The sequence below is a fragment of the Lissotriton helveticus genome, chromosome 4_1, assembly GCF_964261635.1.
Source record: "Lissotriton helveticus chromosome 4_1, aLisHel1.1, whole genome shotgun sequence".
NCBI lineage: Eukaryota > Metazoa > Chordata > Amphibia > Caudata > Salamandridae > Lissotriton > Lissotriton helveticus.
This window is the reverse complement of record NC_136063.1, coordinates 528,516,677-528,535,467: the sequence shown is the minus strand read 5'-3', so window position 1 is coordinate 528,535,467 and position 18,791 is coordinate 528,516,677. Positions and strand designations below refer to the sequence as shown.

General features: G+C 49.7%; 1 protein-coding gene across 1 annotated transcript in view; it reads left to right on the top strand.

Annotated features, from left to right (window-relative positions):
* Positions 1–18,791, top strand: part of LOC144828023 (uncharacterized) — a 1,462,897-nt gene that overhangs the window by 1,206,091 nt on the left and 238,015 nt on the right. Inside the window, exon 25 of the mRNA XM_078686162.1 lies at positions 2,093–2,260. Within this exon, the coding sequence (XP_078542288.1) occupies positions 2,093–2,260 (168 nt within the window). The remainder of the gene's footprint in view (positions 1–2,092; positions 2,261–18,791) is intronic.

The following is an 18,791-nucleotide window of genomic DNA, read 5'->3' as shown; positions in this document are numbered from 1 at the left end:
AAATGTAATTTTAAGTACATACTCAAATCAGTTACTGCTCTCCATGATATTTATTTTGGTTGTTGTCATTTCACACAACCTGTAGTGCATACTTAGTATTCTCCCTGTTAAATTCTATTCATCGCAAGTCTAAAAAAAATTGCCTATTTGATCACATTTCCACACATCCTATTTTTTTCTCTTGCAAATTCATTTCAAGATAAAATCCCCAAACATCTAACTTGAATTATGTTCCCTCGCTCAAACTCACGTCCTCAAACCTAAGTGTCAGGAAGTGTTCTGTTCACTTCATTATTTGTACACAATATTACTCTCAAGTTGTGATCTCTTACTGGACAATCCATCTGCCAATGTCTTTCTCGCATAAATTATCGGGTCATCTAACATTCCCCACACTTTGTTTCTCTCGCAATGAATAAGCAGAGGTTTTCTCGTTTTTCGACTTTAACAAGATACGAACATGACTGTTTTAGATGACACCTTCATCTCTGTTTCAACAGTCTCCGGAAAACCATGGTCCCCATGCTGTCATTGCTCTGTTTATGCTTACTGACTGCATAGAAGGTGCGGTATGGTCGTTCGTTCAATGGGCTGGTTCACCCGTTCCGGGCATCTGCTTTTAACCCCAAAGTCACAGATTCGAATCCAAGCAGTAAACTCGGCCTTTCATCTTTCTGAGGTCGATACAATAAGTGCAGTTGAGTTGGGTAACAATAACTATGTGTTATCTACGAAACGTCCTGGGGTGATCGTACACTATACAGCTACATCTGTTATTTCATGTTGGGAGCTACCACCTACTGATTTATTTTACTGCCCAATTCCTTTAAAATGTATGTGCTTAAGGGAAGTCCGAACTGGATGAGATGTCGGTCTCTTTAGAGTGTGTTTGAGTTTCTTGGCCCGACCCTTCTCTCTGCAGTCATTCCTCTGCTCTCGTTTCCTCTCTCCCTAGTAGCTCACACGAGGCAACGTGAACTTTCTGTAGCTTTCTGTTTTCACGCGAGGAATGCTGTGCAGAGGAATAATTTTACAATCTGATAATTGGACACGCGTTTACCTATGCTCCCCGGCAATTTCTTCATGTTGAAAGTGGAACCTCGTTACTTCCTTTCTTGCATGCATCATGCTATATAAAATAATGCGCTCCTGATGCACAATTATTTTTAATGTATGGCTTTAGAGTGAAGCAAGGCCGGTGCCAGTTCAAACGGCCAAATTAGTTTGACTCTGGTGATCTCTTCCCGCATTATTCCGAGCAAAACAGGAAGAAACGAATAAACGTGAGGTTTGCGCTTAATTTATGGTCAGGTGTGCTTAATTTACAGCTGTCTGAAACTTGGCCGATATCTGTTGGAATTGAAACTCGTCCCAGCGCAAAGGAGGCCTTTTGAGTGATTTCAGTTGAAATGATGGATGTTGTCTCATAATTCATCTTAACAAAGGAAAGGTCTCATTACTTTATACAGTAAATCTCGTTTTGCAATTAATAAAAGATACGAGGGAGAAAGTAACTGACTAAACAAAGCATTTTGGTATTAACGTTTAATTGGAATACAAAAAAAAAAGAATATGCCTCATTAATGCCATTTTATAAACTGGATGACTTAGAATGTTTTACTTTTCTATTTTATTTTTTATTTTTACTTGTTTCTTTTTTATAACATCTAATTGCCAGCCAAACTCCTGTTTTCTTCACCCGTTCTTCCTTTACATTTTTTAATTTTCTTATTTTTTCTTACCAGACTAACCCTCACCTATACTCTTTTTCACTCTTTCTCCCCACCCCATGTCCTTCAATTTATTTTTGCTGTTTTCTTCGTCCCCCGTTTTTTCTAACGAGGGAACTAAAACGACGTTTTCCCTCTTTCATTTATCTTTGTCTTTATCCTTCTTTTTCTGAATTTTTGTATCTCCTCTTTGCCTACGTTTCCCTATTTTTCATATTTTGCCTTGAAAAATTACGCATTTATATACTCTTTTAAAAGTATTACTTTAAATAGTTAAACTTCAACGTAACATTTACTCAGTGTTCTGGTAACATACACGTAAATCAACCACAGCTAAATACCAGGTCTGACTCTTTCCAAAGCTACAAGACCGTGAACTTCGTTTGTTCAGACTGGAGGAAGACATTGGCCAGATACAAGAAAAACACCGAAGTACTCGAGAAGAGCTTTTGGAAGTGCAGTCACTCTTCAAAATTGCTGAGATGAACTTAGCCAGCTCAGAAAAACAGATACAACATCATAAAAAGCAGGTAAGACTATCGAGAGACCACGAGGCAAGATGGAGTGTTTTTACTCATTTTGGTATAGTGTTTGACTTTTATTGTAACCCATTGGTCAGAGGCGTAGCACATGCCCCTGCAGTCCCTGCCGCAGAGTGGGGGGCGGAGGCGGGGGGGAGGGTAACCTCACGCCCTTCCTGGAGCCCCCAACCCTTCTAGGTGGCCCCCATTTAACATAAGGTCGAATAAAATCTGCAAGATTTAGGAGACTTAAGAGACCCTTATCACATCCTGCAGGGACCCCCTTATTTTACATTACCCCACTATCATGGGTCTTTGGTACATGAGTGGATCACCACCGATGGGGTGCATCTCATTGAGGGCACAGAGAGCAGCTACAGGCTTCTTTATGCCTACAGCATCTAAACTGCCACAGAGTTGATGGGCTTTTCCTATCTTACACTTTCAAGAATAGTTTCAAAGTTCCTATGAAAATAATCAATCTTAAAACACGGAAATAACTTTGTGGACTACAACATGGCTACACCTCTCCCCCACCAACATAACATTGAAACAGTATGATATCAGAAGCATATGAACACATAGTTTATGGTACAGTCTTAAGATGCTAATTGATGAAGCAACAAGATTGCCACCTCAGCGTAGATATAACACAATTTTAGAAACACGGAAACAAGTTTGTGAATCGCACCATGACTACATCTCTCCTCCATTGACATAAGGGTGAAACACTATGGTATCAGAAGTATTTGAACACATAGTTTATGGTACGGTGTTAGGATGCTAACAGACGGAGCAACACGATTGTCACCGCAGCATAGATATGATGCTTTTGTAGAATTTCAGTCTGATGGAATATAATTTAATCAGTGGCGTAATGAAACTTGAGGCTCCCCTCCCCACAAGGTACATGGAGGGGCCCTCTCCCGACTCAGTCAGGAGCTCTAAGGCCAGGTTACTGTGCTGAGGGGGCCCCCTGCAGGGGGTGGTGATGGACAGTTTCTGAATTAAGCAGAATCTCTCACCCAGTCAAGAGATCAGGGCTAGATCCAACACCGTTTTTTAGCTCATTGCACCATCCCAGTTTCAGAACCTGGCTGTATGCAATTTAGTCTGTCCCTGGCCCAGTGCATCATGGGAACAGGGCAGACCAGACTACAATAGCCAATTCTTTCACTGGGAAGGAAACAAGCTTCCGGGGACCGGTTTCTGGCATTACAGCCGTCTTCGGCCCGGCTTGCTTGAATCCTGATGGTGCAATGAGCAAAGGACTCACGTCTGAGTATACCCTTCCACGCTTATGGTGGACAAAATAATTAAACAACAGGGGGTGGTGATGGACAGAGTTTCTGAATTAAGCAGAATCTCTCACCCAGTCAAGAGATCAGGGCTAGATCCAACACCGTTTTTTAGCTCATTGCACCATCCCAGTTTCAGAACCTGGCTGTATGCAAATTAGTCTGTCCCTGGCCCAGTGCATCATGGGAACAGGGCAGACCAGACTACAAAAGCCAATTCTTTCACTGGGAAGGAAACAAGCTTCCGGGGACCGGTTTCTGGCATTACAGCCGTCTTCGGCCCGGCTTGATTGAATCCTGATGTAGCAATGAGCAAGGGACTCACGTCTGAGTATACCCTTCCACGCTTATGGTGGACAAAATAATTAAACAACAGGGGGTGGTGATGGACAGAGTTTCTGAATTAAGCAGAATCTCTCACCCAGTCAAGAGATCAGGGCTAGATCCAACACCGTTTTTTAGCTCATTGCACCATCCCAGTTTCAGAACCTGGCTGTATGCAAATTAGGCTGTCCCTGGCCCAGTGCATCATGGGAACAGGGCAGACCAGACTACAATAGCCAATTCTTTCACTGGGAAGGAAACAAGCTTCCGGGGACCGGTTTCTGGCATTACAGCCGTCTTCGGCCCGGCTTGCTTGAATCCTGATGGTGCAATGAGCAAGGGACTCACGTCTGAGTATACCCTTCCACGCTTATGGTGGACAAAATAATTAAACAACAGGGGGTGGTGATGGACAGAGTTTCTGAATTAAGCAGAATCTCTCACCCAGTCAAGAGATCAGGGCTAGATCCAACACCGTTTTTTAGCTCATTGCACCATCCCAGTTTCAGAACCTGGCTGTATGCAAATTAGTCTGTCCCTGGCCCAGTGCATCATGGGAACAGGGCAGACCAGACTACAATAGCCAATTCTTTCACTGGGAAGGAAACAAGCTTCCGGGGACCGGTTTCTGGCATTACAGCCGTCTTCGGCCCGGCTTGCTTGAATCCTGATGGTGCAATGAGCAAGGGACTCACGTCTGAGTATACCCTTCCACGCTTATGGTGGACAAAATAATTAAACAACAGGGGGTGGTGATGGACAGAGTTTCTGAATTAAGCAGAATCTCTCACCCAGTCAAGAGATCAGGGCTAGATCCAACACCGTTTTTTAGCTCATTGCACCATCCCAGTTTCAGAACCTGGCTGTATGCAAATTAGTCTGTCCCTGGCCCAGTGCATCATGGGAACAGGGCAGACCAGACTACAATAGCCAATTCTTTCACTGGGAAGGAAACAAGCTTCCGGGGACCGGTTTCTGGCATTACAGCCGTCTTCGGCCCGGCTTGCTTGAATCCTGATGGTGCAATGAGCAAGGGACTCACGTCTGAGTATACCCTTCCACGCTTATGGTGGACAAAATAATTAAACAACAGGGGGTGGTGATGGACAGAGTTTCTGAATTAAGCAGAATCTCTCACCCAGTCAAGAGATCAGGGCTAGATCCAACACCGTTTTTTAGCTCATTGCACCATCCCAGTTTCAGAACCTGGCTGTATGCAAATTAGTCTGTCCCTGGCCCAGTGCATCATGGGAACAGGGCAGACCAGACTACAATAGCCAATTCTTTCACTGGGAAGGAAACAAGCTTCCGGGGACCGGTTTCTGGCATTACAGCCGTCTTCGGCCCGGCTTGCTTGAATCCTGATGGTGAAATGAGCAAGGGACTCACGTCTGAGTATACCCTTCCACGCTTATGGTGGACAAAATAATTAAACAACAGGGGGTGGTGATGGACAGAGTTTCTGAATTAAGCAGAATCTCTCACCCAGTCAAGAGATCAGGGCTAGATCCAACACCGTTTTTTAGCTCATTGCACCATCCCAGTTTCAGAACCTGGCTGTATGCAAATTAGTCTGTCCCTGGCCCAGTGCATCATGGGAACAGGGCAGACCAGACTACAATAGCCAATTCTTTCACTGGGAAGGAAACAAGCTTCCGGGGACCGGTTTCTGGCATTACAGCCGTCTTCGGCCCGGCTTGCTTGAATCCTGATGGTGCAATGAGCAAGGGACTCACGTCTGAGTATACCCTTCCACGCTTATGGTGGACAAAATAATTAAACAACAGGGGGTGGTGATGGACAGAGTTTCTGAATTAAGCAGAATCTCTCACCCAGTCAAGAGATCAGGGCTAGATCCAACACCGTTTTTTAGCTCATTGCACCATCCCAGTTTCAGAACCTGGCTGTATGCAAATTAGTCTGTCCCTGGCCCAGTGCATCATGGGAACAGGGCAGACCAGACTACAATAGCCAATTCTTTCACTGGGAAGGAAACAAGCTTCCGGGGACCGGTTTCTGGCATTACAGCCGTCTTCGGCCCGGCTTGCTTGAATCCTGATGGTGCAATGAGCAAGGGACTCACGTCTGAGTATACCCTTCCACGCTTATGGTGGACAAAATAATTAAACAACAGGGGGTGGTGATGGACAGAGTTTCTGAATTAAGCAGAATCTCTCACCCAGTCAAGAGATCAGGGCTAGATCCAACACCGTTTATAAATAACGGTGATGGATCAAGCCCTGATCTTTGGACTGGGTAAGAGTGGTCTGCTTAATTCAGACACTCTGTTCATCACCACCCCCTTTTCTGTATCGTTTTTGGCCACTATAGGTGTGGCAGGTTATACTCAGACATGAGTCCCTTTCTCACTGCTCCATCAGGATTCAAGCAAGCCGGGCCGAAGAGGCTGAAATGCCAGAAACCGGTCCCCGGTAGCTTGTCTCCTTTCTGGTGAAGAATTGGCTTGGTAGTTTGGTCTGCCCTGTTCCCATGATGCACTGGGCCAGGGACAGACTAATTTGCATATAGCCAGGTTCTGAGCTGGGATGGGGCAGTGAGATAAATAACGGTGATGGATCAAGCCCTGATCTTTGGACTGGGTAAGAGTGGTCTGCTTAATTCAGACACTCTGTTCATCACCACCCCCTTTTCTGTATCGTTTTTGGCCACTATAGGTGTGGCAGGGTATACTCAGACATGAGTCCCTTTCTCACTGCTCCATCAGGATTCAAGCAAGCCGGGCCGAAGAGGCTGAAATGCCAGAAACCGGTCCCCGGTAGCTTGTCTCCTTTCTGGTGAAGAATTGGCTTGGTAGTTTGGTCTGCCCTGTTCCCATGATGCACTGGGCCAGGGACAGACTAATTTGCATATAGCCAGGTTCTGAGCTGGGATGGGGCAGTGAGATAAATAACGGTGATGGATCAAGCCCTGATCTTTGGACTGGGTAAGAGTGGTCTGCTTAATTCAGACACTCTGTTCATCACCACCCCCTTTTCTGTATCGTTTTTGGCCACTATAGGTGTGGCAGGGTATACTCAGACATGAGTCCCTTTCTCACTGCTCCATCAGGATTCAAGCAAGCCGGGCCGAAGAGGCTGAAATGCCAGAAACCGGTCCCCGGTAGCTTGTCTCCTTTCTGGTGAAGAATTGGCTTGGTAGTTTGGTCTGCCCTGTTCCCATGATGCACTGGGCCAGGGACAGACTAATTTGCATATAGCCAGGTTCTGAGCTGGGATGGGGCAGTGAGATAAATAACGGTGATGGATCAAGCCCTGATCTTTGGACTGGGTAAGAGTGGTCTGCTTAATTCAGACACTCTGTTCATCACCACCCCCTTTTCTGTATCGTTTTTGGCCACTATAGGTGTGGCAGGGTATACTCAGACATGAGTCCCTTTCTCACTGCTCCATCAGGATTCAAGCAAGCCGGGCCGAAGAGGCTGAAATGCCAGAAACCGGTCCCCGGTAGCTTGTCTCCTTTCTGGTGAAGAATTGGCTTGGTAGTTTGGTCTGCCCTGTTCCCATGATGCACTGGGCCAGGGACAGACTAATTTGCATATAGCCAGGTTCTGAGCTGGGATGGGGCAGTGAGATAAATAACGGTGATGGATCAAGCCCTGATCTTTGGACTGGGTAAGAGTGGTCTGCTTAATTCAGACACTCTGTTCATCACCACCCCCTTTTCTGTATCGTTTTTGGCCACTATAGGTGTGGCAGGGTATACTCAGACATGAGTCCCTTTCTCACTGCTCCATCAGGATTCAAGCAAGCCGGGCCGAAGAGGCTGAAATGCCAGAAACCGGTCCCCGGTAGCTTGTCTCCTTTCTGGTGAAGAATTGGCTTGGTAGTTTGGTCTGCCCTGTTCCCATGATGCACTGGGCCAGGGACAGACTAATTTGCATATAGCCAGGTTCTGAGCTGGGATGGGGCAGTGAGATAAATAACAGTGATGGATCAAGCCCTGATCTTTGGACTGGGTAAGAGTGGTCTGCTTAATTCAGACACTCTGTTCATCACCACCCCCTTTTCTGTATCGTTTTTGGCCACTATAGGTGTGGCAGGGTATACTCAGACATGAGTCCCTTTCTCACTGCTCCATCAGGATTCAAGCAAGCCGGGCCGAAGAGGCTGAAATGCCAGAAACCGGTCCCCGGTAGCTTGTCTCCTTTCTGGTGAAGAATTGGCTTGGTAGTTTGGTCTGCCCTGTTCCCATGATGCACTGGGCCAGGGACAGACTAATTTGCATATAGCCAGGTTCTGAGCTGGGATGGGGCAGTGAGATAAATAACGGTGATGGATCAAGCCCTGATCTTTGGACTGGGTAAGAGTGGTCTGCTTAATTCAGACACTCTGTTCATCACCACCCCCTTTTCTGTATCGTTTTTGGCCACTATAGGTGTGGCAGGGTATACTCAGACATGAGTCCCTTTCTCACTGCTCCATCAGGATTCAAGCAAGCCGGGCCGAAGAGGCTGAAATGCCAGAAACCGGTCCCCGGTAGCTTGTCTCCTTTCTGGTGAAGAATTGGCTTGGTAGTTTGGTCTGCCCTGTTCCCATGATGCACTGGGCCAGGGACAGACTAATTTGCATATAGCCAGGTTCTGAGCTGGGATGGGGCAGTGAGATAAATAACGGTGATGGATCAAGCCCTGATCTTTGGACTGGGTAAGAGTGGTCTGCTTAATTCAGACACTCTGTTCATCACCACCCCCTTTTCTGTATCGTTTTTGGCCACTATAGGTGTGGCAGGGTATACTCAGACATGAGTCCCTTTCTCACTGCTCCATCAGGATTCAAGCAAGCCGGGCCGAAGAGGCTGAAATGCCAGAAACCGGTCCCCGGTAGCTTGTCTCCTTTCTGGTGAAGAATTGGCTTGGTAGTTTGGTCTGCCCTGTTCCCATGATGCACTGGGCCAGGGACAGACTAATTTGCATATAGCCAGGTTCTGAGCTGGGATGGGGCAGTGAGATAAATAACGGTGATGGATCAAGCCCTGATCTTTGGACTGGGTAAGAGCTTTTCTGTATCGAGGGGGCCCCCTGCAGCCCCGCCCCCTTCATACTGTGGGGGCCTATTGTAATAATGTGGAATATACACTGTATTGTGTCCAATAGGTTATATTTATTCAGCCCCAACCAACAGTCAGCTCACAACTCTTCTCTTCTTCCAACATTATTACACCTATGTTATGCCACTAAGTTTAATGAGTAGATATGTGCCATACAAGAAATCCAAAAAGAATCACACTTTGATACTCCTAAAATCTATCAATGTCTCATCAAATCACCCTTGCTTTCCAAGCACAGACTTCTTTCCAGAACAACTAGAACTGAAACAAATTCAGGGCCTATAGTTCTAAACAACAGGAAGTGGATGTGGATGCACACTTGGTCAGCTCAACATAAAATGTTAGAAACATATGGATGTAAAGGGATTGTAACCAAGATCAACAACCACAAATTATCTGGCTCATATAGCACACCCTTACAGATGGCTGTGGTTGTTTCCTCTTTTATTCCAACTTGAGCCCTCATTTACATGTTGGCAGTAATCCAGTGAAGAACAAAATTGGGTGGTAATCATTTACCAAGCAGTTTTACGCCTCTTTAATATGTATACAATAATGCCCATTATTGTTGCATCTCACAGTAATATAATCTATGATTACCCCCACTGAATGGGTAATGGTAGTGGTGAAAAGTTGCCTATCCTATCATTGGTAACTTTATTACTGCACGTTTTTCCAATTCTTTTTCCAAAGCCTCTAGATATGGTGGTTATGTCTATGTGATAATGTTATTACTGCTACATGTAGTCGCAGGTGCTAAATGTTTGTTTCATCTTCTCCCACAGAAAGATCCGCATGTCATTGAGATGGTGTCTGAATCAGGTGTTTTAGTTTGCATCTGCTCTATTTGTCTATTTTAGCTTTTAGTCTGTGATGATGACTGTTGGACCTGGCCCTTTTTGGCAGGTTCACCCGGAAACCTTTTGCTTTTTCCTAGCCTATTTCTGTAACCTGGTGTTGGTGATTTTAGGCCTCTGCGCACTTTTTCACTGTGGTACAGTGTAAAGTGCGTGAGCTCTCTGTGTATGTGTGGTGAGTGGCCTGCCCTCGCATAGGAATGCATAGGGAATATGTGTGCCCATGGTAGTTCCTGATGTGTGGGGAGTGCAGGGTCGAGTTTGGTATGTGCGAACTCGTGAGATTGAATGCTGTGCGATGATGTGTGCGGCTTTAATGTGTCTAGTGTGGAAGTGCCACTTCTAGAAGTTGGTGTGTCTGTGCAGTGAGTGTCTGGCTTGTGATTGGCTGGAGCTGGCTGGTGTGCCTGGCTCCAGAAGTCAGGATGGGTCTGCCCCGGTGGTGAATGGGAGATCTGCATGATTGATGTGAGGGAGGAGTACACCTGGGACCTGAATAGGGCTGGGCTTCCCCCACACAAGGCTGGCTCCGCCCCCTGTGGTGTGACTGATGACCCTAGCCTGACTAGTAAATGGGAAGAGGGGTTGAGCACCACACAGTGCTCCAAAACCAGTTGCATCTGGTTTTCCCTTCACCCTGTAGCCACAGACAAAGGGAAATGGTGTATAAAAAGAGGCTGTGATCTCAAGTGTTCTTGTCCTGTACTCTAATCTACCAGGGGCGTGCTGCTGCTGGGGCCCAGGGGAAGGCTTGCCTCCCTGGGCCCTGCCCAGCCCCTGAATGCTGGAGGGCTTTTCCTTGCTGTGAGCTGCTTTTTGCTCCACCTTAATACCTCCAGGACTGCTGGAACCGTTTTGCTGGGCTGCTTGTGGCCCTAGGGATGTAGGGGCTGCCCCAGCACCATGGGAGTGCTGGCATTGTTTTGAAATGCCCCTGGGTCTCTCTCTGCGCACTGGAGTGCTTTACTTTAATTTTCTGGCAGAGCGCTGTGGTTACCCCGAGGGGGGGGGGGGGGGGGGGGAAACGCTCCTGCCCGTTTGTTACACTGCAGGTGGCCAGCCCGCTTCTTTTAATTATTTACGGGTGCCACCCCGTTTATGGTGCCCTAGCGGGTGCCCACCCCGCACACTAACTTTATTTTTAATATCGAGGGTGCCCACCCCTCATTTTGCACCTTAAGAGTACTCACCGCGGCAGCCTGAGTCGAAACCTGAAGTCAGGCAGCATTGTGCCTGGCGGAGCGCGGGACTTTCGGTTTTTCGAGGAAGTCCAGTGCACGCCGCCGCCGCCGCAAGGAAAAAGCCTGCACCATGACCGGGTGAGTAAGTGAGGCCGGTAGAAGGTCCCGGAAGGGGGCCCGGATGAAGCAAAGCTGAGGCTGTCTTCGGTGGTGCGAGGCTCCCTGGAGTAAGGGTGAGCCCCGCCAGAGACGTGCTGCCGCCTGCCAGAAGGAGCCCCGCCGGAGGAGAGCAGCCGGTAAGTGAAGACTGGCTTGGGGGCTCCGGGCGTGTGTTGCAGCGTGTGGATGAGTCACAGTGAGGGGTGCATCTAGGGTGGCCCCGGATGGCAGTGGCCCGCCCCAACGTTTCTGACTGAAACTCTCAGGGCCTCGGATGGCTCCAACAATTGGGCATTTCGGGCCCCTGGGGGCCGCAGTTACCTTTCCGAGCCTAGGTGGCTCCAACGACAGGGGGCATAATTGGTGTAAAGCCCTGTGGGGCTTCCATGTTTAAAGGGCCAGAGGGGCCAATGTTGATCATGTGAGGAGCCAGTGTGCTCCCTGAGACCTGCCTATTCCAGAGCCGTTGCGCTCCAACAATGGGGATAGCGATTGGTTGACAGAGCCCCGGGAGGTGCCGGAGGGGGCACAGTGCTTTGTCCTGAGCGGCCCCAGATGGCAGTGGGCCGCTCCAACGCGATATTTGTTTAAGGAGCCTAGGTGGCTCCCCCACCCAATAAGTGTTTTCCGAGGCAGATGGCTGCAGCAGGGGCAATGTTACTTTAAAGAGCCCCCAGCTGGGCCCAGAGGGCACGGTTGTGCCAGGGCCCATTTTGTCCTGTCCCCCGCAGTTCTTTAGGGGACACCTGCAGTTGTTCTAGAGCCTAGAGGGCTCCGGCATGTGGCGCAGTGTTGTTTGAGGGCTAGTGAGAGCCCAAGCGTCAGTTTGGATTTGCTCATTTACAGCTGCCCAGCAAGTAGTGGGCAGCTGCACCGTTTAGGCACAAATTGGAGAGAGAGTCCCTGAGAGAGAGAGAAGTGGCAGGAAGGTGCCAGGCCTTCTACAGCTGCACAGCACTTAGTGCCAGCTGCAACGTTTCGGCCCTGTACTTGTTCTCAGCTGCCCAGCAAGTAGTGGGCAGCTGCAACGTTTAGGTTTGCGCCGGTGGCGCACCCCTGACTGGCGCTGCGTTGGCAGCGCGCCCTGACATTCTGGACACAGGGCATTTGAGCCCCTTCTTGGATGGCCAGTTGGCCAGGGGGGCTGGTGTATGGATAGGGCGCAAGGCCCTAATGTGATTTTTGCGCAATGTGATTTTCCACTATGCTTGTGATGATAATTGCCTAATGGGATTTATGGGCTAGAGTGATGTGGTGCTAGGAAATGTATTGTTTATAGTATGTTTGGCGCACCCAGTATCTGATACCTCTAAAACTTTGGTTTATGATTATGAGGTTGTTTTACGTATGTAGGTTTATGCTATTGAGATGTTTTCACTCTTTGAGTTACGCCCCTAAATGGGATTTATTCTTAGGAGGCAGAGTCTAATGTGTTTAGACTAGTGAGAGATTGCCTACTGTAGTTCTACTGTTTTAGGCCTAAATGTGATTGCTGCGTAATGTGCTTTGCCTTTATGCTTGTGTTATACTTCTAAAGGCGCTCATGCTTAGAAGTTTGCTTTGCCTAGTATGTTATACTAGTAAGTTTGTGTCCCTGCGTGATCTAGGCCTATGGTTATTAGTATTGCATAGTGTGTACCTACCTTTACCAGTGGTTACTGGTGGTGTTCTACAATTGTCAGTTTGTGCTACAACTGTTCTAAGTACTAGTTCTAACAAGTGCTTGTTCCTGACAGTGGCCCACGTGGCACTGTCCTATGTAAATAATCCCGTGTGAATATTGCCCGGGCCAGCTGGCACAATGTATATTGTGTGATTACTATCTGAGGTGTTTTGACAATACAAAAGTTATTTTGATATAACCTTGTGTGGAGTTCCTTTTGTGGTGTGCCTAGAATCTTGTTGCTGTTGTGTGTGTGCGCAAATGCTTTATACATTGCCTCCGGGATAAGCCTGTCTGCTCGTGCCAAGCTACCAAGGGGGTGAGCAGGGGTTATCTTGGCGTGTGACTCCCTTGCCCTGACTAGAATGGTGGTTTCTGCCTTGCTTTGGCGTAAGGCTTAGTCAACCAGAAATCCCAGTTCTAACATTGGTGATCAGCGGTGAGGATTAGGACTTGTGTTTGCGCAGTACCACAGCGACAACTGGCTACATTACAAAACTCTGCATTTTAGATAGTCACATGTTTGGGATTATTGTTTATGATTTTGTTTTTCCTCAAGAGTGTCATTTTCAAATGGTGTTCCTTCGCTTTTATGTTTAGTGGCAGATGAGAGGAAATGACAGGGCAGGACGCTAGTAGAGGGGGAGGTTCCCATAGATAAAGAATCCCTTGCTGGGTCCAGTGCACAATCCGTGTTACTGTCCCCAAAGGTGTGGGCAGATAGGAAAGAGGGGGTGTGGAGGAGAAATGGCTAGCTCGGGAGGGTGGTTATCCCCTGAGTGTAGTGTGTGTGTCTGGATTCCCCAGTATAGTAGGATCCAGTGGTGGCAGCTAAAATGTGTCCAGTGCGTGAAGTCCCATTCCCAGTTCCCAGAGTATAGTGCCTGGTGCTCAGTAAGAGGGGTACAGGTTGAGAGTCAGGGGCAGTGAGGAACTGTCTCACCAGTCTGGAGGGGGAGTGTGTGGATGAGTGGTGTGTTGAACTGGAGGAGTTGGTGTGAGGTTTTTTTGGTGATAAAAGGAGCTTGCACGGGAGGTGTACCTCTGGTGGTGTGCAGGAGGTCCTGCAGAGGCACTGGACGAGAAGGTAGACATCTGGCAGTGTGTTAGATGTCTTGCAGAGGCATTGGGGAGTGATGCCAAAAGGAGTGGCTTGTGTAACTGATGATCCTGTGTAGGGGAAGAGGTTCATGCGTAGCCCAGCTAGGTCCCAGTAGGATGAGGGGGGTGTAGGGGCTCATGTCGTGTCTCAGTGGAGGCGGAGTGAGTGTGGGACGGTGTGTCCCACGGTGGCCCGAAACCCTGTCTCAGGGCCTGGAGGGTTCCCTAAGGGAGCGCCAAGTCAGGGGCCTAGGCTGTACTTACAGGTCATTTGAGGAGGATCTTCCTTTGTCTAGAGGATGGGGAGTGTCTGTAACCAGAACTCCGGCGGTCCTGGTGTTGGGCAGTACCGCTCCTAAGTGGAGGGTGCAGAAGTCCTGGTTGAGGAGTGAGAGGGGGAAAGAGTCTCCAGTGGAAGAACCGGTGTGTCAGGGGCCAGCCAGAAGAGCTGGGCCACCAGTGAGTGACCATGGTGATGCCACTTCTGTCCTGGGGGTTCTCTGCACCCTGTCAGGTGGACAGGAGGTCGCGAGGTTAGAGCCAGGCAGACTGTCACACGACACAGTAGTTATGTGTCACCCTCAGGAGGGGGAATACGTGCTCCCTTGAAGTCCTGGTTCGCTGGGCATTTGACCGTCTAGAGTGCTTGACCATTTGTGGGGCCTCTGGAGGTCGTTCCCCGAGGAGGGGGGAGGCCAGGTTCAGGTTCAGCCTGACCTGGAGGGAAGGGCATCTGTAATCAGTGTCCTGACCGGCTTGGCTTCCAGGGGTACCGCTCCAAGGTGGGAGGGTGCAGAACTCTGGAAGGGGGTGCAGAGGAAGGGCGTCCTTGCCTCAGACCACTGTGCCACCTGAGGGTTTAGACCCTAGGTTGGGAGATGAGGAAACTTCCAGGTCAAGAAGGAATCTCTGCCAAAGTGGATCAGCTGAAGAGACTGAGGGGGCTGCCCTTGCTGTGTGTTCTGGGGCTCACCTGCAGTTGGTTGTTTCCACTAAGGTAGAGGAAAGGGGACTTTGCTCTGTGCTGTGTGCCCCCAACTGCACGAAGAGGGACTGTGCTGTGTGCTTTGTACCGCCGAAGTGAAATAGTTTCTAGATCCCAGGTGGTAGACCAGTTGATGGAGAGAGGTCCTGAACTGGTGGGAGAGTTGTGTTCTGGTGGGTGCTTCCCTGGGAGGGTGCAGAACCCCAGAAGTAGAGGTAGGGTGGGGCATTCTTGCCCGTCACCTCTGGACAGCCTGAGGGTGCGGACCCTAGGCTGAAGGATCAGTGGTAGTTGTAGCTACACTGAGAGGGAGAGTGGAGAATGACTATTGTGCGCCAGGGGTTACTGCCCCCCACTCTGTGAAGTGGTCAGGTCCTGTGACATCTGGATGGCCTAGGGCCTGGTCCTGGCCGTGGACGACTAGAGAGTGCCAGTGGGGTATCCTAGTTGGGCCAGAGAGTTCTTGTTGAGAGGAAACCATGTGGGTTCAGAGTGGCATAGAACCGGAGGGTGTCCCTGCCGAGCGGGCCCATGTCCGTGTTTTGACGCCCAAAGCAGGGAAGCCCATCAAGGGGGTGATTGGTCTACCCTGCGTTTTGGCTGGAAGGGGGTTGTGTTGGACCTGGCCCTTTTTGGCAGGTTCACCCCGAAACCTTTTGCTTTTTCCTAGCCTATTTCTGTAACCTGGTGCTGGTGATTTTAGGCCTCTGCGCACGTTTTCACTGTGGTATAGTGTAAAGTGCGTGAGCTCTCTGTGTATGCTGCTCATAGCACTGAGTCCACCCTCACAGTGTTGGTTAATAATATCAGATCAGAGTTTGATAGAGGACAGACCACGTTGTTGGTTCTGTTGGACCTGACGGCAGCGTATGACACCCTGTCCCCTTCAATCCTGGTCGACAGGCTAAAGGGGATGGGGTGGAGGGCAGTGCCTTGAATCTCCTCACCTCTTTCCTTCATCAGAGACGGCAGAGAGTAAAATTTGGCAACATTTTGTCCCCCTCCCAGGCGGTTCAATGTGGGGTCCCACAGGGCTCTGCTTTGAGCCCTGTACTGTTCAACATCTACGTGACCCCACTTACTAAGATTGTAAGATCTTTTGGGTACCAAGTGCTGTTGTATGCTGACGATACTCAAATTATCGTCTCCACCACCCTGCCGATAAATGACTCTGCCCTCAAATTTAGAGCTTGCATGGAGGCAGTATCGCACTAGATGATATGTAACCATCTTAAGCTGAATGGAGAAAAGACGGAAGTCTTGGTCTTTGGAGGGAGCCAAGAGCTGTGGACGGGGGACTGGCGGCCGGCCTCCCTAGGGGACTGTCCCCAGCCTACTCATTCGGCCAGGAATCTGGGCATACTCATAGATCCTGCCCTCTCATTTGACCGCCAGGTCAACAGAACAGTGGCCACTTGCTGCACTATCATTCGGGCACTAAAAAAGATTGCCCCATATCTGTCACCTGATGCGTGCAAAAAGGCAACGGTCGCCCTGGTCTCCTCCAGGCTCGATTACTGTAATGCGCTAGATGGAGGCATTAACAAGAAATCTCTTCAGCGCCTCCAGGTAGTCCAGAATGCCGCTGCCAGGATGGTTCTTGACCTGCCTAGGCGTACATCTGCTACCAGGGCTAGGAAAGATCTCCATTGGCTACCAATTCAGGCCAGGATCTCTTTTAAAATTCTCTGCCTGGCCCATAGGGCAGTCTTCAGATCAGGATCTGAAGGGATCAGATCCCTTGTTAGCCCTTATATCCCCAGCAGTTCCCTTCACTCGGCCTCCAGAAATCTGCTCATCGTTCCTAGATTTAATAAGGTGAGATGGGGAGGAAGAGCATTTTCCATCTTGGCTCCCAAATTATGGAACTCGTCTCCATCTGAGCTTTCCTGCCAACCCTCATTAGGGATTTTCCGTAAACCTTTGAAGACCTGGCTCTTCTCCCTGGCTTATTAAGCTATATGGTATCCCCCTTATGTTGTTCTATGTCTGTCTGTTGCCTGCGCCTTCCCTTGATGCCCTTCTGTGTTAAGTTTTGCGCATTATAAGACACCTATTCATTCATTCATTCATGTGTGGTGAGTGGCCTGCCCTCCCGTAGGAATGAATGGGGAATATGTGTGCCCATGGTAGTTCCTGATGTGTGGGGAGTGCAGGGTCGAGTTTGGTATGTGTGAACTCGTGAGATTGAATGCTGCGCGATGATGTGTGCGGCTTCAATGTGTCTAGTGTGGAAGTGCCACTTCTAGAAGTTGGTGTGTCTGTGCAGTGAGTGTCTGGCTTGTGATTGGCTGGAGCTGGCTGGTGTGCCTGGCTCCAGAAGTCAGGATGGGTCTGCCCCGGTGGTGAATGGGAGATCTGCATGATTGATGTGAGGGAGGAGTACACCTGGGACCTGAATAGGGCTGGGCTTTCCCCACACAATGCTGGCTCCGGCCCCCTGTTGTGCGACTGATGACCCTAGCCTGACTAGTGAATGGGAAGAGGGGCTGAGCACCACACAGTGCTCTAAAACCAGTTGTATCTGGTTTTCCCTTCACCCTGTAGCCACAGACAAAGGGAAATGGTGTATAAAAAGAGGCAGTGACCTCATTTAAAGTGTTCTTGTCCTGTACTCGAATCTACCAGGGGCGTGCTGCTGCTGGGGCTCTGGGGAAGGCTTGCCTCCCTGGGCCCTGCCCAGCCCCTGGATGCTGGAGGGCTTTTCCTTGCTGTGAGCTGCTTTTTGCTCCACCTTAATCCCTCCAGGACTGCTGGAACCGTTTTGCTGGGCTGCTTGTGGCCCTAGGGATGTGGGGGCTGCCCCAGCACCATGGGAGTGCTGGCGTTGTTTTGAAATGCCCCTAGGTCTCTCTCTGTGCACTGGAACGCTTTACTTTCATTTTCTGGCAGAGCTCTGTGGTTACCCCGGGTGGGAAGCGCTCCTGCCCGTTTGTTACACTACGGGTGGCCAGCTCGCTTATTTTAATTATTTATGGGTGCCACCCCATTTATGGCGCCCTAGCGGGTGCCCAACCCGCACACTAACTTTATTTTTAATATCGAGGGTGCCCACCACTCGTTTTGCGCCTTAAGAGTACTCACCGTGGCAGCCCGAGTCGAAACCGGAAGTCAGGCAGCATTGTGTCTGGCGGCGGGCGGGACTTTCGGTTTTTTGAGGAAGTCCCGTGCACGCCGCCGCCACAGCAGAGAAAAAGCCTGCGCCATGCCCGGGTGAGGAAGTGAGGCCGGTAGAAGGTCCCGGGAGGGGGCCCGGGTGAAGCAAAGCTGAGGCTGTCTTCGGTGGTGCGAGGCTCCCTGGAGTCAGGGGGAGCCCCGCCAGAGACGTGCTACCGCCTGCCAGAAGGAGCCCCGCCGGAGGAGAGCAGTCGGTAAGTGAAGACTGGCTGGGGGGCTCCGGGCGTGTGTTGCAGCGTGTGGATGAGTCACAGTGAGGAGTGCATCTAGGGTGGCCCCGGATGGCAGTGACCTGCCCCAACGTTTCTGACTGAAACTCTCAGAGCCTCGGATGGCTCCAACAATTGGGCATTTCGGGACCCTGGGGGCCGCAGTTACCTTTCCGAGCCTAGGTGGCTCCAACGACAGGGGGCATAATTGGTGTAAAGCCCTGTGGGGCTTCCATGTTTAAAGGGCCAGAGGGGCCAATGTTGATCATGTGAGGAGCCAGTGTGCTCCCTGAGACCTGCCTATTCCAGAGCCGTTGCGCTCCAACAATGGGGAGAGCGATTGGTTGACAGAGCCCCGTGAGGTGCCAGAGGAGGCACAGTGCTTTGTCCTGAGCGGCCCCAGATGGCAGTGGGCCGCTCCAACGCGATATTTGTTTAAGGAGCCTAGGTGGATCACCCGCCCCCATAAGTGTTTTACGAGGCAGATGGCTGCAGCAGTGGCAATTTTACTTCAAAGAG